The 27,169-nt window shown below is 43.0% G+C and overlaps 1 protein-coding gene across 1 annotated transcript in view; it reads left to right on the forward strand.

The window, feature by feature from the left end:
- The window catches only part of LOC138969526 (tubulin beta chain-like), a 24,352-nt gene extending 4,266 nt beyond the window's left edge, over positions 1-20,086 (forward strand). The window contains exons 2-9 of the mRNA XM_070342351.1: positions 9,797-9,905; positions 11,688-11,798; positions 15,062-15,306; positions 16,492-16,699; positions 16,986-17,228; positions 17,942-18,127; positions 18,738-18,856; positions 19,888-20,086. Coding sequence (XP_070198452.1) covers positions 9,797-9,905; positions 11,688-11,798; positions 15,062-15,306; positions 16,492-16,699; positions 16,986-17,228; positions 17,942-18,127; positions 18,738-18,856; positions 19,888-19,950 — 1,284 coding nt within the window. The 3' untranslated portion in view covers positions 19,951-20,086. The remainder of the gene's footprint in view (positions 1-9,796; positions 9,906-11,687; positions 11,799-15,061; positions 15,307-16,491; positions 16,700-16,985; positions 17,229-17,941; positions 18,128-18,737; positions 18,857-19,887) is intronic.
- The last annotated feature ends 7,083 nt before the right edge of the window (positions 20,087-27,169 follow it).

The following is a 27,169-nucleotide window of genomic DNA, read 5'->3' on the forward strand; positions in this document are numbered from 1 at the left end:
CTTCTAAAAATAGTAACGGGAATATCCGGCTTCGCCGGGATGAAAGTGTTGTGGACAGTGACCTTCTAAAAATAGTAACGGGAATATGGATTGACGCTACACGAAGGAAGGGAGATAAACGCAAAACACTGGAAAAGATAAGGAAGAGTTACTGGGAATGGATCTGGGAAGATGAACAGAAAAACCAAAATCGGTTCAGCGCTGCGCGCTGAGAGCACGTGTTGAAAATTCTCATCGACCAGGTTGTGTCCGGGGTGTACCTGAATATGCCTACCAAATTTGAAGCAGATCCATCGAGAACTTTGGCCGTGCATCGCGAACACACACACACACACACACACACACACACACACACACACACACACACACACACACACACACACACACACACACACACACACACACAGACACAAGTCGTCTATATATATATATATATACTAGATGAATACCCGCTTCGCAGGGTACGGCTTCGCCGGGAAGAAGTCGAGCCGAAAACCCGGCTGCGCCAGGGACCCGCCGGCTTTGCCAGCGCACCGCACGAAGGAAGGGAGATAAACGCGCAAAACACTGGAGAAGAGTAAAAATAGTATAACGGGAATATGGATTGAGCGTTGTCGACAGTGACCTTCTAAAAATAGAAACGGGAATATGGATTGACGCCACACGAAGGAAGGGAGATAAACGCTGAAAACACTGGAGAAGATAAGGAAGAGTTACTGGGAATGGATCCAGAGAAAAACCAAAATCGTTTCAGCGCTGCGCGCTGAGAACACGTGTTGAAATATCGACCAGGTTGTGTCCTGTCCCGGGTGTACCTGAATAAGCCCACCAAATTTGAAGCAGATCCATCGAGAACTTTGGCCGTGCATGGGGAATACACAAATACACAGATACACAGACACACACACAGACACACAGATACACAGACACACACACAGACACAAGTCGTATATATATATAGATGAATATTGTGTGAACAGTACATGTGATGATTTTTGTCCGTGTGGTTAATTGTTTTATTTAGGTTGTACATTTAATTGTTCTATTCTGTATGTTCTTTTGTAAAGGAGCAATAGGTTAAAAGCACTTAAAAATGTCCAGTTATTATTATTATTAAGAGGGGCCCATTTCCTGAGAAAAAAAATTGAACCTTGAAAAAGTGAATACGCTGCTGCCTGCATGTACCGCCAGTACTCGCTGGAAGAGTAGACATGTACACGTAATGATACGACTCTACCTGTCAGCCGAAGCGCGCGCCGATCTCCTCCGCCCCCCCCCCCCCCCCCCCCCCCCCCCCGCCCCTTGCGGATTGGGACGAGAGTCAATCTAAGCAGCAAAAAAGCTAGCGAAGACTTTCCAGCGAAGTGGCGTGAATGGACGGGATTTAGTTGGTCAAGCTCTGTGCGGGTCTATAGCTGAAAAGAGGGCTGAAGAGGGATCGAACGTCTGCTAGACATAAGCTGAGGTGCGAAGTTTACATTACAGATCCATGCTTCAGGTAGCTGATTGACATGAGAAGCACATGTTGCTCTCCAAGTTAATTGGTTGATTGTGTGATACAGCAAGGTACAGGTGTTAGCTTGACAAACCTTGGTCGCTGTCTTTGACAGGTATATCGAGGTGTGAAGTTGACCAAAGGAAAGGATCAAACTGACCAGTCTGCTAAATAAATGCACTATTCTGATAAATGAGTACGCAGTAACAGAGACATGGCAGTCATCAGTATGTGTGCGGGAGATAAAGGCGAAACGAAAGCATGCACGGCCTTGGGGATTAAATGTTACGTTCCTTCTGATATTAGTACATGTACTTTAGCAATACTGAATGGCGGCCAGGCAGCGCCGCTAAACATATAAAACATTAAGCTAACCGCACAGTCAGTGAAGATAGTCTTCCAGACATTTAATAACTGAACTATTTCAAAATCGTGTCGTATCACGATTGTAGAAAACCGCACACAATTAAACTATCGACCCAAAATAGGGAGTAACTCATATAGACTCATTTTGGAGAGAGGGAAGAACACGATAAAGTCGTTTTTGCTCCGGTGTAAAAAATCCCAGAGTCTACTGGAAATAAATATTCTGTTTGCCACACTGTCGATCTAAGATGACCACTTTCTTATACATGTCATCAATATTAATTTACCAGCACGAAACCCTACATACAATTTCATGTAGCACAAAGTGTAAATGTCGCGACACTGACTCTTGATTCTGAGCTCTCCAACCTTGCCACTGTTTGCACGTGTACTTAATTATAACCCGGTAAGTCTTTTGTCCACAGCACAGGTCTTGTGTTGTCAACGGTCTTCTCCCATGATGAATGTGCCTCGATTAGGCTGATTAACATTTTGTTTGATCACAAATGCTACAGCAAACTGAAAGGTAGTGCCGTGTGTCGGTTACCGAGGCATTCGTAAGGACAGTTTATAATGAAGGATTTTTATTAAAGATCAAAAACAGTTTTGAAAGGGGCGGGTGTTTGTGATATTTGTACCGGAATGTTTTATCTTGGTTATCTGTATCCATTCTCTTTTTACCAAGTCCACCACTTTTGTTTGATTGTTCGTACGTTCGTTCGTTCGTTTGCGTGTTCGTGTGTTTGTTTTTGTGTGTGTTTGTTTGTTCTTCAATGGATTTTCCAATGTGCATGCTTACTGCTCCAAAACTGTCAGTTTCATGGACAGTACTGGCAAATGTAACAGTATCGACCTGGGTACAGACATTTAAAAGTTATAATTGATTTCACGACTTCCATCCAGGAGCTGACCAAAGATAAGTCATTTAAAAACATCACAAAACTCAACTGATTTAGATATCTTAAAATGACCACATTTTTCATTTATTCAAAAGAAATTAGCATTACAATGTTTGAAAGCGTATAAGCATACTTTACTTTGGAATCAAAGATCATTTGCAGACACTGATCGATAACGGCAATGGTGAACTAGGCTGGCGCTAAGGTCCTGTTCTTGTACAACTGGTTGTTTGCAAAGAATGCGGTACGTCGATATTCTGCAATTTCTTCATTTGCATGGCCATGGACGAATAGTCGATAGGTCAATGTGGTTTTGAAATCCGCAAGACACAGGGTTTGAAAGAAAAATGATTTCCTTGTACAGAAACAGCAAAACAAAGTAGGGGGAATGATAAAATAAGATGAACGTAGTAAATACCTCCCCCCACCCCTCCCCCACCCCCCGCTCTCTCTCTCTTTAAAGACAGGTTGTAAGAAAAGGCGTAGCCTTAAACCTCTATCCTTGGACAATAAAGTTGTATCATCATCATTATCATATCCTTGCTTGTCTCTCCCTCTCTCTATCACTCTCTGTCTCTCTCTCTCAACTCCCCCCCCTCCTCTCTGTCTCTGTCTCTCTCTTTCCCGACCCCCGTCCACCCATCCCCTCTCTCTGTCTGTCTGTCTGTCTGTCTGTCTCTCCCGACCTCCACCCTCTGTCTGTCTGTCTGTCTGTCTCTCCCGACCTCCACCCTCTGTCTGTCTGTCTGTCTGTCTCTCTCCGGACCCCCACCCCTCCCCCCAAATACTGATAATGTTAGACCTGTGCTATGATACACTGATCATGACGTCTACTGTCTGCATTTATCAGAGGAAACCAATAGCAAGGTGTGACCATAATTAGCCCTTGACTGTCAATGCATTTCTGCGTGGGATTCCCCCTGTCTGGGATTGATCTTTTGATGAAGCACACCAAGCTAAGGTGATTACCGACCCACGGCACATAATGACAGGCTCATAATGACAGGCTCATAATGACAGGCTCATAAGGGCATGAGAAGAACCTGGCCTTGAATGTTCTGGTGCTTCTTCTGTGAAGAAATGAACACTGTCTGGGGAAACGGTCAGGTTGTTTTAAAATCTTCCCACATGTACGTTCAACAGAACAAATTCTGGAATGTTTCTTAGCTCTGCTCTTCTGAGTTGTTGAGGATGAAAGTCGCTTGTTCATTTCAATGTTTGTTTTTCTCTCAGGTGCCAGTAGACAGGTTCCGCGTAACTCTCACTTTCTCTATAACACATGTCGTACTGATGTATTTAGAGCGTTTACTTCCCTTTGTTTATTAGATCTTCTGTGTTGTGTTTTGTCTTCTCTGGTTTTGGGCTGACATTACTGACAACATCCGTTGTGTTCCTCTGTACATATCTTGTTGGTTTGGTACTTGCCTGAACATGTCTCTCTCGAAAAGCGCCAAGTTCTTCGCACATACTCGTAGCCTAGCTCAGATTTGCCAAATTGAACCGCAACATTCGTTCAATGCAAGCGTGTTTTGATACATTTAACGCTTGCAATTAACCAAGAGGGGGGGGGGGGGGGTGGTATGAAGACCACAAATAAACTATCCATTTCACAGGAGTGGACAGGGGTGATCGCAATCTCTCCCCTCTTAGTCTACTCTCGCCCTCTCTGGTCATTGTTGGAACACAAGGCCCGATAACTGGACCCTAGAGTAACAACGCCACGTGAAAAGCCTCCATTAAAAGTGAGCTTACACTACCACCAGGCGGCACGAAATGGTGGAAAAGGCGCCGCTTAGAAACGAGGAGATTGGAGCCAGGTATCGTCCAATGATGTCAATCTGTTTCACGCATGATTTGAGTGCGTGGTCGAATTACAATCCTCTTTGGTGAATCTGTAAAAGCTTCTCTGTCTCTCTGTCTCTGTCTCTGTCTCTGTCTCTGTCTCTCTCTCTCTCTCTCTCTCTCTCTCTCTCTCTCCGTCAGTCTATCTCTGATTGTCTATCTGTCTGTCTGTCTATCTGTCTGTCTGTCTGTCTGTCTATCTCACACACACACACACACACACACACACACATAAACACACACACACAAACACGCATGCAGGCTCTCACACACACAAACACACACTCACACACACACACACACACACACACACACACACAAAAAGCAAAAGATACTCACAAGACCTACAATGTTCGCTATTTTTCACGCTTACAAATAACCTTGAGTTGATTTAAGAACACGCGAGACCGGGTCTTTTCTTTCATCGAGAGTAAGGTCAATTATCAGCCAGAGTCCATAAAAATGTTAAAGCGAGCAGTTTAGAGACAGTTTACGTACTGCCTTGTCTCTAAAATGGGCGTTTCGCTTTGAGCAACGTTTTACTGCTGCTAAGTTCCAACTTGAAGCGTTCACCTGCATACTATTAGCCGACACTGTGACTGCACAATGTCAGGAGCATTCACGACTTTAGTGGTTGAAATGTGTGTCTGATTCATCGTGCTAAAACTTATTCTGCACAAATTACCGTCAACGAAGGAGCAAAAGGGTGTCAGACTGTCGCAATAAAAATCCCGTTAGCAGGGGTTTGACTCCATAAATGTGAACCATTTGCTTTTAACTCGCATTGGTTAAAGTTCCTCTTTGACTTTGTTTCGCCAAAGGTAGAGTTTTAAAAGTTCTTCTTCTTTGAAATCTGGAAACTATGCCCAGTTTCAAAACCTATAACTGAATGGGCACATTTTAATGTATTTTTGGAAGTTAGAATGTTCTGCAGCTGGTTTCTTGAATTTTCGTTAGGCTGTTGAACGGTATGGCAATCTGTTCGACACTTAGTTAGCGGTAATGTGTTAAAGCGGGTTTGAGAAAGCAATATCTATCTCTTCATATCACAGAACCACCACAATGTGTCTGAAAGCAATGGAACAGTGAGTCTTTTGTCCAAAGATGCACATATCAACAGTTGAATCTAGCGTGTGTGGAAGCAATGGATGAATAGTTGGTTTTTTTCGTTTGGTCACACTATGCACATATCCACCGTTCAAACGGACATGCCGTCTGATACTTATGACCGCGCTCTATAGAATTGTGTAGACAGTCTGATTGGACACACCTGTGTATGAAAGGCGTGACCAGCAGTGCAAGCCATACCTATCTGTTTGTGATGGTATCTGTTATAATAAAGCGTGCCGTAAGGTAAGATTTACAGGCATACCTCGGTTTAAGGGATTTACTTAAACCACACAAAGACATTAAACTTCAACGATGCATACTCCGCAGTCCGCAGTATTCACATGGTTTTGCATTGGAGTTCCGTTAGTTTGAGAACGGCAGATAATAAAGTGTCCAGCACAGAGTCTCGATACGTATGTTGATAATTCTAATCCCCCCTTCTCATTGGACCTAGTTCACGTTGCCGTACGTTAGTGGTCCGTACGTTAGAGCAGCCATTCCTGCCGATAGCTTATCATAGGTAAGCTTTTACAGCGGACCCTTGACCAAGCCGATGATTGCCTCCCTTGGTGCTCGCCATTGTGGGAGTAGCTCCCATTCGTCCTTTCAGCCGATCACGCTTGCATACGACGAATGGTGATTGCGAAAGTCAAATGTGAATTTGTCAAGGCTGTGTGTCTGGCTGGGGACGACAGTTTCCTCCCAGAACAGTTTGCACCTGTGCCATACAGGTAATTTCCAACCCCCATGCTACTGGGAAACCGAAAAGTGCCAAGCACGTGTGAATGTGCTTGTTTTGAACTCTGACCCAAGTTGTCATTGGGAATGTGGAGTGGGGAGAAAGGTCACGCGCAGGTTGGTTAAATAGTATTAATTGTTGTAGACACGGCAAGATGTTAATATAAATAGTATTAATTGTTGTAGGCACGGCAAGGTGTTAATAATTATAAATAGTATTAATTGTTGTAGACACGGCAAGATGTTAATATGACTCTGGAACAGCGTAACGCCCTTGCCGTCTAATTGCGAGATATGCCAATCACAATCATCACCTGGACTAGGTTTAGCAGCGGGCGTTTTTTTTTATTAATGACAGTATCGTGGATATCATCATAACAACGAGAAGGAAAGAAGAAGAGTACACGCACAGTGTACTATCTCATTGACGCCAGGCTTGGCCTTTCCGGCTGGAAACATGAGCACAAAATAAACATCTCCAAGCAGATAATTCTATGTGGTGGCAAAATAAGCCGTAGCGCCGTATACTGTATGGCAGCTCGCTTTCCCCAGGGAGAAAGCCGCCCGAATTTCTGTGAGGTTACCCTCATGGACTATATAAAATCTTATCCTTATCCTTATCCATATATCTAATAACGACATCATCCATAGTCCTACCGGGTTATAATCAACACGGAAATACATGTGTATCGTACCTCGAACCACAGACAAGCAATCATAGCGGTCTTTTACCCTGTCTGCAAAGAGACAAACACACATTTTTACGAAGACAAAATCAGCCGCCTTTAAAATCTGAACTGAGACCAAGCTTGCTGAGTTGTCTCCCGCATTGTGTCTGACGTGAAGCTCTCTCTCTCTCTCTCTCTCTCTCTCTCTCTCTCTCTCTCTCTCTCTCTCTCTTTCTCTCTCTCTCTCTCTCTCTCTCTCTCTCTCTCTCTTTCTCTCAATCTGTCTCTCTCTCTATATATATATTTCTATCTCTCTCTATATCTCTCTCTCTTTTTTTTTCTCTCTCTCTCTCTCTCTCTGTCTCTCTCTCTCTCTCTCTCTCTCTCTCTCTCTCTCTCTCTCTCTCTCTCTCTCTCTCTCTCTCTCTCTCTCTCTCTCTCTTTGCAAGCTGTTCATTTTAAGAAAAGAACATTGTTCGTGGTTGTCTGAATAGAAAGACATAGCTGGTGGTTGCATGTTGGGGCAGATTTATCGTTCTATTCACACCCCCAGCAATATCAATGAGCATCTAATACCAAGTAACTCGGGGCAATAGTGCATGCCTAGCATTATCGATGAACACCTGATACCCTGAAACACGGGGAGCAGTGCAACAGGATAGGACGGAGAAGCTCCTTACTCCTACTCGCGCTCCTTACTTTGCACCCAATAAACCACCATTAGCATTAAGTAGCTAGGAATGGGTCACACGATATGGAGTAGTGGGACTGTTCACAGCAGTATCGTTTTATTCTGGCTAATGTTAGGGGGAGGGGGATGGGGGTGGAGGGGGTAGGGGGGGTGGAGGTAAAACTATGGTGAGAAAGAAGACCTCTTGCCCCCTAACCTTTAAGTTAGAAATCACTAAGCAATGCTGTTTGAATAAACGTGTTTCAGTGAGTGATAAAGTTTTAACGTTAGGACATACAGTTGTGTCGCCCTACCAACCACGACTACACACACAAGAGCGACGACAACCGCACGAACAGAGTTTTACGACGTTCTAAACTCACTACCTTCACGCCTCTTCTCGAGTAGTTTCTTTCGACACTGTGAGCGTTATTCGTAGCTCCCCAGCGACAAAGGGGTGGATCAACGTGTCATACGCTTTCTTGGGCGCGAACCGGGATTAGGAAGATGCAGCTTAGCAGTCTGGCTTCGATCTTCTCCGTTGCCGTTCTTCTGCACTAGATTGCCGCACAGGGAGATCGACTCCTGGGATCCATGGAAGGGCCGGCTGTGAAAGAGAGCGTACTTGACAGGGGAATATTGAGAAATATTGCACAAGTTCTTTCCTTGTGTGTTCTGTGCTCTTTCTACAGAGCTCACGCTTTTATGAATGATGGGTTAATCCCGGGGGCACTTTTTCACGGGGATATATATTATACAAAGCTCGACACCGGTTCGTCCTTCTATGCGGCTTCTATAGAGTCGCAACGGTGTGAATGATGAGTTAATCCCTCTGTTTCTTTGGCCCTGAAAGACAGCATTCGTACGGAGAGCAATAATCGTGCGAGTATTCTGACTTGTGTTGAGAGACAGCGAAATGAGGGATCAACTCATTACTTGCATGACAAGATGTCCTGCCGATACCACGGGGCGGTAGAGAAATATTTATGATGATCGCTTCTTCTTTGGCACGATCGATTGCTTTTTGATACTACAGGGAGTAATACACAGCTATAGCTTTTTCGCAACAGTGTCAGATGAGTTGATTGTGATCGTATTTTGAGGGTTCGTGTTGTGGAGGGTATCACCGCAACAGTTGGTCTACATTCTTATCTACCCGCCTACGTATCAATCAATCAATGAGTCTTATATCGGGCATATTCCGTGGGTACAGTTCTAGGCGCTCTGCAGTGATGCCGTGTGAGATGAAATTTTATACGGCCAGTAGATTGCAGCCATTTCGGCGCATATTTACCTTTCACGGCCTATTATTCCAAGTCACACGGATATAGGTAGACAATTATTAACTGTGCCTAAGCAATTTTGCCAGGAAAGACCCTTTTGTCAATCGTGGGATCTTTAACGTGCACACCCAATGTAGGATAAGGATGTAGACCAACTGTTGCGGTTGTAGCCTCCTCGCGGCAAGGTTCCAATTAGTCTTAGCGTACCTTAATCGGGAAAAAAACCACCCAATTACTTCATTCATTAGGGACTATCACGTGTTTGATCGAGTTATACACATTGAGCCTTATATCAAAGGAAAGTACAGTCTTAGGAACACCGTGACAGGACAACAACCAAGAGTATTAGTCAAGAAACAAAGACGCACTAAGCAATTGAAAACTGCGACTGTCGAACATAAACAGCTTAAGTTTTTTCTTATTCAAGACCAGACGCGTGCACGGTCTGTTTTCAGTGTCAGTGTACAGTGCTATACAACTAACACTCCACATACAAACAGATAGTATCAGACCATTTTTTGTCCAAACTTCAGGTATGAATGAAGTCGCGATTAAGACTAGTGTTTGAGTATAGTGTGTATTTAGTTGCCATCGCCATGAGTGTTTACCGTGTGTTTTACCCTGTGGCTGGTCGTTATAGACATGTGTGACTGTATATCAAATATATTATTCGCGCACTTGACTCGCTTTCGTGAGTATTGACCAGGTGGTTGCTATGGTTACAGTTCTGGGAGGTGATCAGTGACGAACACGGCATTGACCCCACCGGCACCTACCACGGCGACTCGGACCTTCAGCTAGAGAGGATCAACGTGTACTACAATGAAGCCACAGGTAAATCACAAAAACATAATTGTCATGTCGCTTAGATCAACTATGTAAATTACGGAAATAACTGTCTGGTTGTGAAACAGTTGCTTTCCCGTGTCCCCCTTGTTTTTCCGTGACACTGTTGGCTTGCTTCGGTGTTTCTATGGAAACAAGGGAAACAACTCTTCCACAGCCTATGCACACTTGACAGTTATTTGCAACATCGTCTTGTTGGTCGGTCCTGTTGTCAGAACATGACGTCACGCTCATAAGAAAAATACCTATCTCAGTGTTAGCCATTTCTGTAGTGAAACTACAGGGGAAGCTACTGGAAGGGTATCTATCATGTGTTAGAGAGTACAAACTCTCAGGCCATCGGAAACCATTGCCACGGTAACGTAAGCAAAACTGCTTATCTCATTTCTTGAGTTAGGCACTTTTCTTTATGATACAGGAAGACTTGTTTTGAGAATATGACGGTATGCAAAAGCTCTTTGTGAGTTGTTATGCAGTTTTGCTGATTGAAAATGTTGCTCTCAGCTCTTTATCTCACGTTTATCCAGCTGTCACCGCTCGAGATAGGCAGTTTGCAACGTATAACTAAAATGAGATAGGCAGATTGTTCAGAAACCAAAGAAAGTTTTTTGTGTTTTTCTCAAAACATCAAAAAAATGACATAGGCAATTATCTTATGAGTGTGACGATGTTCTGTCTGTAAGCTTGCTATGTGGTGCGTCCCGAGACACGTTCTGTTCCGGTTTAGGGAAAGACTGCTGTTATTATTCCATGTACAATTCTTCACGTCGCAACTTTATTGGTTTGTGTCATGAAGATGTCATAATTGATAACCAATACTGTTTTATATCGTGCCTTATGGGTTATGGAAACACGAAAATACCCAGCATGCCTACTCAACGAAAGCGGAGTGAAGCTGACTATGCTCTCAGAGTATAGTGTGGGGAACCCAAATGGGCAAACGAACTCACACGTAACCAGACAATTCTGGAACACCGAAGAAGAAGAAGAATATCGTGCCTTGTGATTATGGTGTGACTGTGAATGGTAACAGGGGGGAAGTAACTGTATTTGTCATGAAGATGACATGAGTGATAACGTATACTACCCAATATTGACGGACTGTGTGATGATATCTTCTGCTATGGTCTGTTGAGACAGTGATATCAAAATCGAGACCGGAGGTCGAGATTTTGATATGAATGTCGAAACAGACCAATAGCAGAAGATATCATCACACAGTCCGTCAATGTTAGATATATTGCTAATTCTCTGGACATTTTGTATTTACTGTAAAGAAATTACAAAAGTATTTGTCTCAGTTTTGGCTGTTCCATATCCCTCCCTCTGATTATTATTTCTTTTTGTTCACTCTTTTCTTGTACTTTTCAGTATTTCAAAATGTCTTTTCTTTCAAAAAGTCTTTAGTCACTTGCTCAACTAAATTCTGGGATCATTACATTTTCATATATATTTGTTTGTTTTTAAATTAAGGTGTTTTTGTTTTTGAAGTGGGGAAGCAATAAAGAGGTCGTCGATATCAAAACTGATATCGACGGAAATGTCGTCGATATCACTTTTACAATGAGCTCAGTTTTGCCCAATTGACCAATGGAAATCCACGTAACATATGAAATAGCAATATTATATTATATCGTGCCTTATGATAATGATGTGACTGAATGGGGGCAGGGGGGAAGTCACTGTATGTGTCATATAGATGACATAATTGATAACCAATACTGTTGTATATCGTACCATTTGATAATGATGTGATTGTGATGGTTGCAGGCGGGAAGTACGTGCCTCGCGCCATCTTGGTGGACCTGGAGCCCGGCACCATGGATTCTGTGCGGTCCGGTCCCTTCGGCCAGCTCTTCCGCCCAGACAACTTTGTCTTCGGTAAGACACGGCACACACACACGCACGCACGCACGCACGCACGCACGCACGCACACACACACACACGCACGCACGCATGCACGCACGCACGCACACACACACACATACACACACACACGCACGTACGCACACACACACGCACACACGCACGCATGCATGCACACATGCACTCACGCACGCACGCACAAACACACGCACACACCAGTTACTAAAAATCAGGAAATTGCAAAGAATAAATATCACTCAGCTTACTATGTAAGAATAGTTATTCAACTTGTGACTGTGCGGACTGTAAACGTCCAAAGGTGATAGCTGATACTTCATTCCTATTCCTCAAGATTTATTTTCCATTACAGATTATTCTTGCTATAATACAAGACACACATCGGAGAGAGAAATCGAAACACAGTAAATAACATGGAAATGTCAATTCAGAGTCCAACAAAATGCTGTTTGGCGGGTGTGACACGCCGTACATTTTGAGTTCAGACGACGGAGGGCGTCGCGCAGCGCTATGCTGTGAATGCCACTGTCGCAAAGCAGGGAAACAAACCGCCGATAACTGCCGCCAATAATTTCCCAGAACACATCGAGCAACTAATAAGGGATTTGTAAAGGGCGTTTTATTGATAGAAGCCCTCTCACTGATTAATATACCAATTTGCCGTGAGCCGAACCACGCATTTCTCTTTTCACGGGGGATTTGCTGTATGGCTTTAAACAATCATAAAACGTTTCATATCGCGCGGCCCTTCAATCGAAGCAGCGGTACGGCTTAACCCGCCAAGTGTCTCATATTGTCACCAGTAAATTTACCGTTGAGCCACTCTCCCACAATTTGAATAGATCCTGGCGACAGCGTCTCCATTCCATGTGTCATGACTTTTTTTTTGTATGGACGGTTTTGCTGTGTGCTGTTTGATCTTTGGTTGCCGCCGTTTTTCTTCTAAGTGCGGGGTAGCTTTGCTCATTGGGAAATTGTTGAAAATCTCTTTTGCCTTCTGCAAATACAAGGTCATTCTTTTCGGGCTACATGACACGAACGCATGCATTTAACGGGTATTTGTACTCGATAAGACCATAGACACGTGACACCGGGTGGATATACTGTAGTGTCAACTCTCCTGCCTGATAATGCTTTTCACACACGGGCTGATTCCGTCTCTCCTGGACACGCTCAGTACGACTGAGCGAATGTGCCTGCCCATAACTGTACATGTACTTCAGTGAAGAATCTGTGAATGATCCCGCCCAATACCCGCCCCCCCCCCCCCCCCCCTCACACCCATTCCCTCACCTTTTGAGATGAACAGACAAAGGTCGCGAGTGTAAAAGAGTACAGAACGGTTCGGGCGCGCACACACACAAATGCGTGCAAGCGCAAACAAACACTGTTTAATTAATACGTAGAGAAAAACGCAATGACCACAACAACAAAAACAGACAGACAAGCATATTTTCAAAATCGACGAAATAAGATAGCTTTGGTTTATCCCCAAATAAATATAGTAATTTGCATAATTATGGGAACCAAACGCCTCGATTCCAGTCCTTCACACTACATACGAAGGGAGGCAACAGCCACACATCGCTCCTTGACTTGGAACAAGTTAATTGCCTCCCCTGGATACTTCAGCGGGCTGTTTTAGCTTTAGATTTTAGATTTATAGTCGAACCTCTATACCAACCACCCAAGGGACCGACTAAACGTGTTCGTTTTAGACAGTTTGTCTACAGTTATCCAGGTAAATTCATATGCTATCAAAGAGAAACAAATCATGCTGTGAAAGCAACAAAAACCCAGCTTGAGCAGGCAAGGAAAAATGGCATCCAGGGGAGGCTAACACTTGATGCTAGTACAAGAGAGAGCTCCAGCTGTTGCCTCCCCTGCATCACTTGTGATTTGATGTTGCCTGAAATAATGATGTAAATGTTGGATGTACGAACTTAGGGCAGTAAAGGGGTAAGGCCAAAAAAAAAAAAAAGGTCTGTTTACGGTAACATAGGCCCAAAAAATAGGGTCGGTACGTCGGGATTTTTTTTTTCTCAAAAAAACCCCATATTTTTACGTTATTTTGCAAAAAAAACCGAAAATGGTTTTTTTTTTTTTTTTTTTTTCCCCAAATGCCAAAAAAAAGTTTAGGGTCGCGCGAAAAAAATAGGGTCGGTCGGGTTACCGTAAACAGACTTTTTTTTTTTTGGCCTAACATGAAATCACTGAGGAACCTGCCAATTAAAATTACCCAAAACACGGACGGAAAGTGGTCATAAGCGGGTGGTCGCTGAAAAAAGGTGCATTATTTGGAGGGAAAAAACACACACACCTCTACAGGCATGCTGTGGTGTGAGCGGTCGTTGTGGGCAGGTGGTCGTTATCAAGAGATAGTCGTCATGTAAGGTTCGACTGTACCACCTTATTGATTCCGTGAGAGCGCTTAGGTTGGATATGTTAGGTCGATAATGTGTAAACTATTTTAGAACTATTTTAGGATTTGCGCCCTATTAATACCCTTATTATTATTATTAAATCGGTAGTGAACGTTAATATATTTAATTATTTGAATTTGACTTGCGTAAATAACTGTTTAGATGTGTATTTATGCGCGTGTTTTTTTTCTCTCTCCACCATTGAACGTTGCTTAGAACTGTAGTACAGTGAAAAGTGTCGATAGCGACCAGCCAAAGGACTAACCAACAGCGGTCTTTATAGACAGGTGGTCGCTATGGAAAGGTGAATCAGAGAGAGAAAAAGCCCGTCGGGGACCCTTGGAGTGTCGTTTTGGACAGGTGTTCGTTGTCAAGAAATGGTCGCTAGGGCTGGTTCAACTTTAGAATGTGCACCATGATAAATTTCTACTAGTCCCCGGTATTAGTGACTTTTTGGTTCATGATTTGTGGATACGAGACGAGACTAGAGGGTCCTTAACGTCCTCACAGGAAAATGTTCCTCTTAGGTACATGAAATGATGATACGCTGAAAGGCTGGTTACAGTGAGGACAAGCGGAGGATGACGGGGTGGGTAAGAGAGATGGTGATAACAGTTTTTTGAGAAGTTTCAGTTTGTTTTTTTGCTACGCAATACAAAATTTGTTTGGATGGGTTTTCACCCAGTGTCTCCAAAAGCGTTGGGGGGTATGAGATTTTAAAAGAATAAGTTTATTTTTCAAAGACATTTGTTATAAAAAGGGATAACATTTAAAAGCCACTCTTTGTGGATACGCTAAGGATTTGTGCCATACAACTCTCCTTGCTATGCTTGCAGGCCAGTCAGGGGCAGGTAACAACTGGGCCAAGGGACACTACACAGAGGGCGCCGAGCTGATCGACTCCGTGCTGGATGTGGTCCGTAAGGAGGCTGAGAGTTGTGACTGTATCCAGGGCTTCCAGCTCACTCACTCGCTGGGAGGCGGCACTGGGGCTGGGATGGGGACGCTGCTCATCTCCAAGATCCGCGAGGAGTACCCCGACAGGATCATGAACACCTTCTCCATCGTGCCCTCCCCCAAGGTACTGGCTGTCACGTGACACTCACGCTGAATGTGGCCTTTAAAAGCCTCAACATACAAGCAGACAAACACACATCTACCCAAGGTGTTTACTTCACTGTCACGTGACACTCACGCTGAATGTGGCCTTTAAAAGCCTCAACATACAAGCAGGCAAACACACATCTACCCAAGGTGTTTACTTCACTGTCACGTGACACTCACGCTGAATGTGGCCTTTAAAAGCCTCAACATACAAGCAGACAAACACACATCTACCCAAGGTGTTTACTTCACTGTCACGTGACACTCACGCTGAATGTGGCCTTTAAAAGCCTCACCATACAAGCTGACAAACACACATCTACCCAAGGTGTTTACTTCACTGTCGCGAAGTCTTTTTACCCAACATTCGATGATTGCCAAAGCTTCGTGCAGCGAGCTTCGTGAGGTAGACTTCGTGAGGTAGACTTCGTGAGGTAGACTTCGTGAGGTAGACTTCGTGAGGTAGACTTCGTGAGGTAGACTTCGCCCAGTTGATATCAGGCTTTACGCCTTCTTCTTTCCATTGTTATTGATACCACATGACACAAGTACGTAAACATGTCTCTGTCAACCACAGGTTTCTGACACAGTGGTCAGTGGAGCCATACAACGCCACACTGTCTGAGCACCAACTGGTAGAGAACACTGACGTTGATATCTTGTGCCATTTACAGGTTTCTGACACAGTGGTCAGTGGAGCCATACAACGCCACACTGTCTGAGCACCAACTGGTAGAGAACACTGACGTTGATCACGTATCTTGTGCCATTTACAGGTTTCTGACACAGTGGTGGAGCCATACAACGCCACACTGTCTGAGCACCAACTGGTAGAGAACACTGACGTTGATCACGTATCTTGTGCCATTTACAGGTTTCTGACACAGTGGTGGAGCCATACAACGCCACTCTGTCCGTGCACCAACTGGTAGAGAACACTGACGTTGATCACGTATCTTGTGCCATTTACAGGTTTCTGACACAGTGGTGGAGCCATACAACGCCACACTGTCTGAGCACCAACTGGTAGAGAACACTGACGTTGATATCTTGTGCCATTTACAGGTTTCTGACACAGTGGTCAGTGGAGCCATACAACGCCACACTGTCTGAGCACCAACTGGTAGAGAACACTGACGTTGATATCTTGTGCCATTTACAGGTTTCTGACACAGTGGTGGAACCATACAACGCCACTCTGTCCGTGCACCAACTGGTAGAGAACACAGACGAGACGTACTGCATCGACAACGAGGCTCTCTACGATATCTGTTTCCGCACGCTGAAACTCACCACCCCCACCTACGGCGACCTCAACCACCTGGTGTCCGCCACCATGAGCGGGGTCACCACCTGCCTGCGATTCCCTGGTAAGGTTTTTGTGTTTTTGTATATTTTCGATAAATGTGTTTGATGACGTCATATCCTGCGTTTTACAAAAGTTGAGGCGGCATTGGCACGACGTTATTTTAGTTTTCCGTGTTTCCCTTTTGTTTGTCATGTCTTTTTTGTTTTAAAGTATTTTTCAAGCAACAAGCATGTTGTTGAACAAAAAGACCAACACGAGCTTAACAGTTCATCATTCTTATCATCCTCATCAAACCCACAAAAACACGTCGAAACGTATTCAATCATATTTTTCGTTCATTTATCCAGGCCAGCTGAACGCAGATCTTCGCAAAATCGCCGTCAACATGGTTCCTTTCCCTCGTCTGCATTTCTTCATGCCCGGGTTCGCTCCCCTGACGTCACGTGGGTCGCAGCAGTACCGGGCCCTGACTGTCCCGGAACTGACGCAGCAGATCTTTGACGCCAAGAACATGATGGCCGCCTGCGACCCCCGCCATGGCCGGTACCTCACTGTCAGCGCTCTGTTCCGTGGCCGCATGTCCATGAAAGGTGCGTTTGTGTGTGTGTGTGGGGGGGGGGGGGGGGAGGAGGGGGGGATGGGGGGGGGGGGGGTTGTGGCGGTGGTTATGTGTGTGCGTGCGTGTGTGTGTGTGTGTGTGTGTGTGTGTGTGTGTTTCTGTGTCTTTACTGAGTCTGAAGAATGAATCATTTTGAGGATACTAAGGTATGCAGATGTTCACAAAATAACATGGAAGATGGACAATGTAGCGAACGAGAAGAGGAAGGAAGATGGACAATGTGAGTAATGTGAAACATCGGGACAGCTAGTGTTTGTTTGATGTCGTTTCTTAAATTTCACTCAATGCTCTCAGTAGATATGCAATCGGCAGCAACGATCGAAAACGAAAACGACAGGAAAAAATCCAAACATTGGATATGAGTCCAGCGATAGTTCCTGTCATTCGCCAGAGGCGTACTGTGAACTCTGCAAAGCCCTAACATTCCCTAATCCATGTACGATTGACAGGGTTCTATTCTTTACCGCTTGACTGCAACATCTGATACGTTTTTGCTATCATAATAAAAATCAGTACTCGAACAAGGGAAACAACCGCTGTGTTTTGCCCTTTGCAATGTTGCAAGATGATTGCCTCCCTTGGAGACCATTTTTCCCACTTCTGGTCTAATTGGTATACTTTGTATGCTATTTTAGGTCAAGGGGTCATAGTCTCATATGTCGGTCGTCTCATGCGTGTCTCCAGAGGTGGACGAGCAGATGCTGAACGTGCAGAACAAGAACAGCAGCTACTTCGTGGAGTGGATTCCTAACAACGTCAAGACCGCCGTGTGCGACATCCCGCCACGAGGCCTCAAGATGTCCGCCACATTCGTCGGCAACTCCACCGCCATCCAGGAGCTCTTCAAGCGAGTGTCTGAACAGTTCACTGGTGAGTGTGTTTCAATTTGAATGAGCAAGTTGTTGAAGAGTGTCCGAACAGTTCACTGGTCAGATTGGTAAGTCAGTGTTTCAGTGTGAGTAAGCAAGTTGTTGAAGAGTGTCTGAACAGTACAGTCGTGATACATACGAGGAGGCATGTCTTATGCATGGTACTAGATGGTATAAGGAAATATGACTCAAACTCCTAGATACCTTGGCATTTTAATTTGTTGCTTTTTGTTTTAGAATCATGTGTTGATAAGTCTGAGTGGATGGTGCTCATAAGTCCTGGAAGAGAAATCACACATAAGGCGGAATCTCAGCCTACAAATCACTTTGGGTGGGACGGACTCGTCAGTCTGTTACAGCGGCTATCCTCTGGCTGATGTCTCTCGTCTTCGGTGGTTGAGGCTTTTTCTCAGGGTATCCGGAACCACCGATGACGGGAGAAAGCCAGCCAGTTTTACTGACTGCCCGTTATTCCGGTTGGCATGTAGGGCAGCAACAAAGGACCCAGCCAGTTTTGCGTGGGACAAAATCGAATGTGTACGCTTCCCGAGATTATGGCCGTACAATTGTCTTCGTACTGGACCAATGTCGGTTTTTTTCTGTGTGTGCAGCCATGTTCCGGCGCAAGGCGTTCCTCCACTGGTACACGGGGGAGGGGATGGACGAGATGGAGTTCACGGAGGCCGAGTCGAACATGAACGACCTTGTGTCCGAGTACCAGCAGTACCAGGTCAGTGCATTTAACACATCACACATTGTCCTGTTAATGATATACGATACCGATCGATACACGCAGAGCCCGGTGGTGACCTTCCCATTTCTTTCCTGCTGCTGGTATGTTGAAACTTCGTTCTCGAAATTCTTTGTCAGTTCCTCGGGAGACATGCAGAAGAAGGGTCATTATTTACGATATGACGCCTTTTTGAACTGCGTCAGTAGGGCTTTTGGCATCAGAGATCGGGGCGGGGATGTAGCTCAGTCGGTAGCGCGCTGGATTTGTATCCAGTTGGCCGCTGTCAGCCTGAGTTCGTCCCCACGTTCGGCGAGAGATTTATTTCTCAGAGTCAACTTTGTGTGCAGACTCTCCTCTGTGTCCGAACACCCCCGTGTGTACACGCAAGCACAAGACCAAGTGCGCACGAAAAAGATCCTGTATTCCATGTCAGAGTTCGGTGGGTTATAGAAACACGAAAATACCCAGCATGCTTCCTCCGAAAACGGCGTATGGCTGCCTAAATGGCGGGGTAAAAAACGGTCATACACGTAAAATTCCACTCGTGCAAAAAACACGAGTATACGTGGGAGTTTCAGCCCACGAACGCAGAAGAAGAAGACATCAGAGATTTGTATTCAAAAGAGTCAAAAAGAGACGTTTTGTTTTTTGAGTTTTTTAGTTTTTTTAATCGTTATCGTATTTCTTTAATGAGGGTTGAGTAAGTAGGCCCTATGTTAGTAAAACAAATAGCACATTTAAACAGCGCTTCTCTCACAGCACGGAGCGCTTTTCAATGCAAACACCTAAATTCGAGGGATTGAAGAAGGAAGATTGAATTAGATCCGATATATATTTACGAAGGTTGTGACATGAGGGCCCTAACTACCTGGAGCTCCTTTATCAGTTTTGTGTTTCTATCTGTATCTAGCAACACGCAGGTCGCTGCACATTCGTTTCTCTGTTGGCTTTGGAACTAATACCAATGTGTTTTGAGTTCATGCTTACCGGACCATCTAGAATCCATTCATCGTTTTTGTCGCATCTAGGATGCCACGGCGGAGGAAGAAGGCGAATTCGACGAGGAAGAGGAAGGAGAAGAGGGCGCTTAAACGGATGACGTCATAGTCACTTGATGTCATTGGTTTCCATGACGACACAAGGCAGCCAATGATGCATTGCCCCTTTGGTCTCCTGACCCCGTGTCGTCGTCTTCGTCCTGTCTCTGTCAATCTGTAGAAGTGTTTGTCTTAAGGCTGGAGTTCACACCTGAGGCCATATTTCAAAGTGGTTAGGCAGTTTTAAAGGTTTGTTTTTATGTTAGTTCAGTGTTTTGTTTATCAGGAAAAAACAAAATGAATAGAGCTTGTCGCGCAAAATTTTGAGATAGCGACTGAAGTTTGAGCATAGGTATGAGATTTTTTCACGCAAACCCTACTGAAGAAATTGTGATATTGTATTGTGAATATGTTAACAAAAAAACAATCGGATGATCAGAAACTGAAGAAGAGAAATAGGGAAGCAAAATAGAACATCAAACATAGTGATTTTACAGGTGAATTTGGAAAAAAACCCTTATGTATCCATTTTTGAAGCCCAATTTGAAGCATGGAACACAGTCAAACATAAATTAAAAGTGTTAAAGTGGTTACAGTGTTCAGAAATAGTGTTAAATAACAAGTTGAGTTATCCCTCTTCACAAATTTTAAGAGAAATACACCTCTTGTCGCGCAAAATTTTGAACTGTGATGCTTTTACTACCCCCACCCCCTACTCATTTTTCAGAAAAGAGTGCATATTATCTTCCAAATAGACAAGCAAGGTAGTCAGATGATCAAAACTTCAGAACAAAAATAGGGAAGCAAAATAGAACATGCAACATAGTGATTTAACTGGTGAATTCAGAAAAAAACACACTTTTTTACTCATTTTATTAGCTGAATTTAAAGCTTGGAAGACAGAAATAAATAAATTAAAAGTGCAAAACTGGTTACAGTGTTCAGAAATAGTGTTAGATACCAAGTTCAGTTATCCCTCTTCATCACATTTAAAAGAAACGCACCTCTTGTCGCGCAAAATCTTGAACTGTGATGCTTTTACTACCCCTACCCCCTACCCATTCTTCAGAAAAGAGTGCATATTATCTTCCAAATAGAAAGGCAAGGTAATCAGATGATCAAAAACTTCAGAACAGAAATAGGGAAGCAAAAAAGAACACCCAACAGAGTGATTTAGCTGTTGAATTCAGAAAAAAGCCACTTGTTTACTCATTTTATAAGCTGAATTTAAAGCTTGGATGACAGAAAAAAATAAATTAAAAGTGCTAAAGTGGTTACAGTGTTCAGAAATAGTGTTAGATACCAAGTTGAGTTATCCCTCTTCATCACAGTTAAAAGAAACGCACCTCTTGTCGCGCAAAATCTTGAACTGTGATGCTTTTACTACCCCTACCCCCTACCCATTCTTTAGAAAAGAGTGCATATTATCTTCCAAATAGAAAGGCAAGGTAATCAGATGATCAAAAACTTCAGAACAGAAATAGGGAAGCAAAAAAGAACACCTAACAGAGTTATTTAACTGTTGAATTCAGAAAAAAACCACTTGTTTACTCATTTAGTAAGCTGTATTCAAAACTTGGATGACAGAAAAAAATAAATTAAAAGTGTTAAAGTGGTTACAGTGTTCAGAAATAGTGTTAGATACCAAGTTTAGTTATCCCTCTTCATCACAGTTAAAAGAAACACACCTCTTGTCGCGCAAAATCTTGAACTGTGATGCTTTTACTTCCCCCACCCCCTACCCATTTTTCAGAAAAGAGTGCATATTGTCTTCCAAATAGAAAAGCAAGGTAGTCAGATGATCAAAAACTTCAGAACAGAAATAGGGAAGCAAAATAGAACATCCAACATAGTAATTTAACTGTTGAATTCAGAAAAAAACACTTTTTTTACTCATTTTATTAGCTGAATTTAAAGCTTGGAAGACAGAAAAAAAAATTAAAAGTGCTAATGTGGTTACAGTGTTCAGAAATAGTGTTAGATACCAAGTTCAGTTATCCCTCTTCATCACAGTTAAAAGAAACACACCTCTTGTCGCGCAAAATCTTGAACTTTGATGCTTTTACTACCCCCACCCCCTACCTATTTTTCAGAAAAGAGTGCATATTATCTTACAAATAGGAAAGCAAGGTAATCAGATGATCAAAAACTTAAGATAAATAGGGAAGCAAAATAGAATATCCAACATAGTGATTTAACTGTTGAATTAAAAAAACACCTTTTTTTTCTCATTTTTTGAAGCTGAATTAGAAGTTTGGAATTCCTCCGAAAGCGGCGTATGGCTGCCTAAATGGCGGGGTAAAAACGGTCATACACGTAAAAATCCACTCGTGCTAAAAACATGAGTGAACGTGGGAGTCTAAGCCCATGAACGAAGAAGAAGAGGAGGAGAAGAAGAAGAAGTTTGGAAGACAGAAAAAATAAATTAAAAGTGCTAAAGTGGTTACAGTGGTTACAGTGTTCAGAAATAGTGTTAGATACCAAGTTGAGTTGTCGCTCTTTATCACAGTTAAAAGAAACACACCTCTTGTCGCGCACAATCTTGAACTGTGATCCTTTTACTACCCCCGCCCCCTACCCATTTGAACACAAAAGAGTGTATATTCTCTTCCAATTAGAAAAATAAGTAATTTGCAACTGGACATTTTTAAAATACATATTTTCTGTCAGTCCAAGGATTGCTTAGTCCATTAAAAACAAACAGACTAGGATTTAGCGCACCCATTTTAAGAAAAAGTTAACATGATAATTGATATATATATATATATATATATATATCAGACTTTTTTTATGCAATTACTACTGAAGATTCCAGACCAGGTAAAACAATCATTTTATATTCTTTGTCACATTTTTTACTTTTTTTTATATAAATTTATCTATAGCGAGTCTTGTCTCTTTGTGTCATTTAGTTATTTTGAAGAATTCTATCCTGGCAAAAAAAATTAAAAATCCCTACCTACCTACCCTATTTTGTTTACCCATGTTATTAGAAACAGACAATTTATTTTTTATTGGCCTAAAGATCTTGAAACATTTGTTTTAATAGAGAAATAACAAGTACAGCCCTTAGCTGTGTCACTCGAATTTCTTTGTCAGGCTGAAACTTAGCTGTTGCGTTGAAGTCTGCTGTGTGTGTCTGGGTCCAAAGCAACTTTCACATTCTCATCTACACATTCTCATCTACACACTCACGTTACTCACACAATTATACAATTCTACCCACAGAGGCGTTCGGGGATGGGGGTCTCGCACTCGGGCGAATCACACCACAAAATACAAAGTATAACGTACACAGATTTTTCTATTGAACCAAAAGGCAAATTAAATCATGAATAAATCAATCAAGCAAAACTTCCACACAATGACACATTCACTCTCGGTTCACACTGCGCTCTGGGCATGCACACTTGGCAGCACGTATACGTTCCGACGCCGTTTGTCTTCCTGCAAGTCCAGCACAGGCACACGATTGTCCAATAATCCTCGTGAATGTCACAGCAGGCATAGTAAGGTTACGTAGAAAAGTCCAAAAGGGTGCGTTAATGGTGGTAATCCGGCACACACACACACACTGACACTGACACACACACACACACACACTCCGGTTTGGTAAGTTACCTGATAAATAATGTAGCCTGTAGATTTAACGGGGAGACTGATCAGACAGGAAGAGTAATACTTTCACATTTCCGATGTTCAGCGATAAACTTGTTTTCTTCGAGAGTTCGATCTTCGTGCGATTCTGGCGCGTTGTCACCAAGAACGTTAAAAAAAAACCCACAGGATATCATCATGATGCCTCTCTACAAAAACCAGGTCTAGCTATAGGAACTCTTCATCTAAAGTCAGTCAGTATTAACCTCCTCAACACAATCCTCATCTTGTCCCATAGTGATTTCTGCCGCCAAAGAACATGTGGTTCTCAACTCAAAAGACCGATTTGTTGTCTTCCGGCATTGCGAAATTCAGATCTACCCCAACTACGTGCATTGATCTGAGCAATAAAATGTAGATGCGATAATCTGCAAACATCTCTTCAACACAATCTGCATCTTGTCCCATCGTGATTTCTGTCGGCAAAGAACATGTGGTTCTCAACTCACAAGACCAATTTGTCATCTTCCAGTGTGAAATTCTGATCTGCCCCAAGTACGTGCAATAAAATGTAGAAGCGATAATCTGAAAAAAAATCTGTTCGCGTGAACGCTGCCACGTTGTCATCAGTCCAATGTCTTTTATCCAGAGCAGGGACGAACACACTTTTTCATCAGCAGTTTGTTATGTGTTTATCCGCAGACTGCTTTCCGTTACTTGTCTGTTTTAGATTGACTCGTATGGTTCTTCAGCCAGGCAAGAAGTGCTTGTTTACAGTGACACGTTCTCACGCACGACATGTCGTAAATGCAAGTTCTAACGATTGTTTTATATTGCACTGATAGAGAATGTCGATAGTTGTAAACTTCTGACATTTCCTAATGTTTATTTCATTATTTTGCATACGGATATGGCTAATAAGTGGATAATCTGTTACGACACGAAACGCGTTCTAAATCCGGGAAGGGAGGCTACTCCAGCGTACTGTCAGGTGTGTTCTAATACCTTAATTCGCATACAGCTGTGTTGGTGTTCGTCGGGCGAACACTTTAGATAGAACACATTGTACTGGAGCTTTTCATTTCTCCCAGTTTATGTGTGTGTTGCAAAGCATGACTATATTTTTTAACGCAAAACTATTTACCTGCAACGTACGCATTATGGAGATACTGCAGCCGCTTTATAATGCAATACACTACTGCCTTTTCACGTACACAAACTTTGTGATGAATACGTGCATTTTTACCTTTGCGGTAGCATATTTCACAAATAAAAAAATACATCAGCATTCAAGTGAAATTCTTCATGAAACATTTCCAGTTTATTTCATATCGATTTACATCATTCGCTTCATGCATGAGCAAAAGTTTATTTGATGTTTACTTCTCCAGACAACCTCGCTTTGGAAAAGCCTTTTCACAGGAAAACGAATTACTTCTTGTTTCCTTGATGATGTCATTTAATAAAGTTGGCATTCAATTTAGTCTATTTAAAATGCTACTATCCAATTTTGAATGTTCAACATGGGTACATGTTGGACCAAAAAGCTCTGTCTTGTATCGACTCTTGAGATCTGTAAAAAGCCGGAATTCCACCTTTCGGCATAGCCTTAAATAGCCTTGTGTTTACACAATATATAGAGAAAGCTGTTGTGCAGCCGAGCAACTAATCTTCGCCCAAAATGAAAAGTAAAAAAGAATTAAAATACATATGTGTTCTTTTCATTTCCCAGTGTTATTGTGGGTGTTTTTCCCCACATTGTGTCCGTCCAATAACAAGAGATCCCAAACAACGCAAATACTTGATAGTTCTTTCTTATCACAGGCTAGGCATGTACATATACATGTAGGAGTTTGTGTGTCCAGAAACTAATCGACATTTGGCGTACCGTAACCTTCACCAGATCTGTTTGTATGGTTACAATCGTTTCCTTGACATTCCGTCCAAAGTTTCTACTCATAATAATTAATTGTCTTGTTCCACGTCTGAGCTGAAAACGCTGCGACCAGCTTTACTTCGCAGCGCTTTTCTACTTGTGTTTTCGTCTTCTCTTTCAGCAAGTAATTTAAGATTTAGCAATAAACTTTACTTTTTTATCTTGGATATTTAACGTGTTGATTTTGAATGGTTAATTATGCATGTGTGGAATTAGTACTTACACAAACACACGCCCGCGCGCACGCAATCACACACACACACACACACACACACACACATACATACACACACACACACACACACACACACACACACACACACACACTGTTCGAGACGACATCATGCTTTTCTGTACACAGGTTTTTTTTAATGTTCTTTCTGTCCGTCTGTCTGTCTCTCTCTCTCAAACACACACAAACACACACACACACACACACACACACACACACACACACACACACACACACACACACACGCACGCACACACACACACGCGAAATACATTACCGTTGTTTGTGTGCTTATTTTACAGCAAGCACGCAAACAGTTTCCAAATTGGACAATAAAAAACGCTCGCGCTGGACCCGAGTAATCTTCAGACATTCACACACACACACACACACACACACACACACACACACACACACACACACACACACACTCTCTCTCCCTTACTCCTTCTCTATCTCCCTCTCTCTCACACACACACACACACACACACACACACACACACACACACACACACACACACACACTACCACATCTCCATTCTAAAACACGTCACGTTCCAAATCAAAAGACGACATTCTATTTTCTTACGTCACTATTCTTGGTTTACGGTACCATTCGGCGGCTTTGCTACGAGTATGGCATAGTCTTGATATCATTTGCCGAGACCTTGCACCGTTCTATCAGACTGCCTGGCTGGCTGTTGCACCGCGAATTCCTCCCACCGCCAAGTCGTTTTTTTGTGGTTTATTTCGCATTTAGGTCCCAGGTAACATTATGAAGTTTTAATACGATCAATCGGACCTATTATCAAGTTAGTGTATCAACTTTTGAACGAACTGCGCCCAGTAGTTTCCCAGCAATAAGCTGTTAAGTCGAGACACACACAGAGACACACAGACAGACAATTAAAGTCTGCTGGACCCTAGTACTAGCGTACTCGGGGATAAACCTGTCATACAGCATGACTTCCCTTCTTTGTCTCTGTTAATCTAGGGAGAAAATATCCAGCGATATTTCTCCGTAGGCCTAAAATTCGGCCATGACCTAGTCAAAATAACTTGCGCAGCCGCAGAAACAAGAAAATGGAAATCTTATGAAGCCGTCATCAACACGAACACAATGATTGCAGAAGCAAACTCTGTACCTACACGACCGAGACACAAGACTGATTATTTCACAGCTGCAAAGGGTAAGCTTACTCACGTCAGGTCTTCACTGACAAGCTAGGAACAGGCGGAAAATTCCACTACAAAAGTAAATGACGTCAAAGTCTCTTTCGCTTTGCGTGTAACTTTGTCATGACGTCTTTTTGTGACGACAGTATACGCGACAATTTGTTCGCTTCCGGTGTCATTTTAGACTGAAAAGCAACTCAAAAGAAGGAGCTAAGCCTCTGTCTTGAAACAGCTGAAACACTCTTTTGGATTGCCGTTTCAATGTTAACCAAAAAGTTAAAGAAAAAAACAAGGTTCAGTTGCGAACTGACAGCGGATTGAGCATTTATTCC

Source organism: Littorina saxatilis, linkage group LG6 (genome assembly GCF_037325665.1).
Source record: "Littorina saxatilis isolate snail1 linkage group LG6, US_GU_Lsax_2.0, whole genome shotgun sequence".
Lineage (NCBI taxonomy): Eukaryota > Metazoa > Mollusca > Gastropoda > Littorinimorpha > Littorinidae > Littorina > Littorina saxatilis.